The following is a 1,839-nucleotide window of genomic DNA, read 5'->3' on the forward strand; positions in this document are numbered from 1 at the left end:
ACGACCCAGACACACAAACACAACAGCACAGGTTGAGCGATAAGTTCCGATAACTCGAGGTGAGAGAAGGATATCAAACTAATCTTATAGTCAATACAACTAATGCCAAAGGAATGAAGAGAACAGAACATAAGAAAAATAGGTGTGGACCAGGCAAACACTTGAGTCAATTGTGTACCTCTCTCTCTCTCTCTCTCTCTCTCTCTCTCTCTCTCTCTCTCTCTCTCTCTCTCTCTCTCTCTCTCTCTCTCTCTCTCTCTCTCACACACACACTTTACTCAATTCATTCAGCCCTTCCAAATCTCCACTTTATTAACCACCACCACCACACTTTAGCCTAAATTGAATGTTTTAATTCTGTCGTGAATTTGAGCCCTACTGACCGGGCCAGGGGCGCAGTTGACAAAGCCACTGATTAAACATCAAAGGACTTCAATCATTGTGAATGGGAGGATGAGGGCTGAAGAACGAGATGGAAATGGGTTGTGACAAGTCTCGTGGTTCAGCGCCCCTGTCAAGTTTAGCCGATGCGTCAACTCTCGGTGAATCACCAAAGGAGGATAACGAACGAAAGAAAGAAAGAAAGAAAGAAAGAGAGGGGGGAGACAGAGAGGAGAGAGGGATGGGAGGGAGGGGGGAAAAGGAAGGATGGGGGGGTAACTTTCTCCGCTCCTTTACAAAAGCCTCCGCCGTCAGTCAGTCAGTCAGTCTGTCTGCTACACGCGCCCGTCAAGTCTGCGCACCGTCAACGTCACAGCGGGCAGGTCCTCGCCGGTTAAAGAGCTACAGGAATCGGATAATTTTGCGGGCTAATATACTTTTTTCTCTCTCCCAGCAACCAATATATTTGATTTCTAGATATATTTATGAAATTTTATTGATACGGTGTATTCTTTTACATTTCACGTGGGCTTAAATTCGTTTTAAATTAGGTTATTATAGCCTACAACAAATTATGAAAGTTAAGAAAGTTTAAGAAACTTGAGAGTAACCTGGAGTGTTTTTTGAAAGGAGAAATTGAAATACACCTTAAGAACAAGGAGGATATCGTTCCATTGCTTGGTTCAATTTTCTCTCAAGAGTGCGCACTGAACGGAAATAAAGGATTTTATCCAAAAATGAAAAGGCTTTGCGGAGGTAAGTCCTATAGAGTCAATAACCTTTTCAGATGTTTATTTTTTATTTTTTATATTGTATACTGACAAAAATGTTGATTTAAACAGTTCAACCGATTAAACAGGCCCACATCTTCATAATTGAACAATTTTAAAACAAAATTTAAAAAATATTGTCTTATTGGTGTTGCTTCATAGCAAGAATAATTTGTCTTCAAACAATATCTCATACAATGCATATGCCATAAAGTTGTCCAAATGTACATGAAAGGATGTAGGCCGATTGTTATTTTATACTTATTTATTTTTCTATTTTCAGTGTATCTGAAGTTTTAATTTTGTTCTTTCCCGTAGCCAACCATATACGTTTTGGAAAATATAATTTAAATATATATTATAAATAAATATAATTAAACTAAATATTACATTAAAACAAGCATTTAGATAAGTACACATTTATTTTGGATGAATAGAGGCCCATCACTTGTGATGGCATTTTCTGCGAGAATAGTCCAAAGATAACTCAAAAATACATTTGACAAATTTGGAAATAAAAGTATGATGAGCTCTAGATTTGGAATATAATGTAATACATAATACACACAATATAGCCTATACCTCCAGCGTACCTTATCAATAGATGTTCATTTTATAGAATGACACAGAAAAAAATTACATCTAGATACATATGGATCAAAGTGTTCGTTACTTCTAAAACTTCCAG

General features: G+C 37.2%; 1 protein-coding gene across 1 annotated transcript in view; it reads left to right on the forward strand.

Annotated features, from left to right (window-relative positions):
- The first annotated feature begins 1,017 nt into the window (after positions 1–1,017).
- The window catches only part of clcf1 (cardiotrophin-like cytokine factor 1), a 46,443-nt gene continuing 45,621 nt past the window's right edge, over positions 1,018–1,839 (forward strand). Inside the window, exon 1 of the mRNA XM_084332035.1 lies at positions 1,018–1,137. Coding sequence (XP_084188161.1) covers positions 1,119–1,137 — 19 coding nt within the window. The 5' untranslated portion in view covers positions 1,018–1,118. The remainder of the gene's footprint in view (positions 1,138–1,839) is intronic.

Source organism: Notolepis coatsorum (genome assembly GCF_963971535.1).
Source record: "Notolepis coatsorum genome assembly, chromosome: 16".
NCBI classification, from domain to species: Eukaryota; Metazoa; Chordata; class Actinopteri; order Aulopiformes; family Paralepididae; genus Notolepis; species Notolepis coatsorum.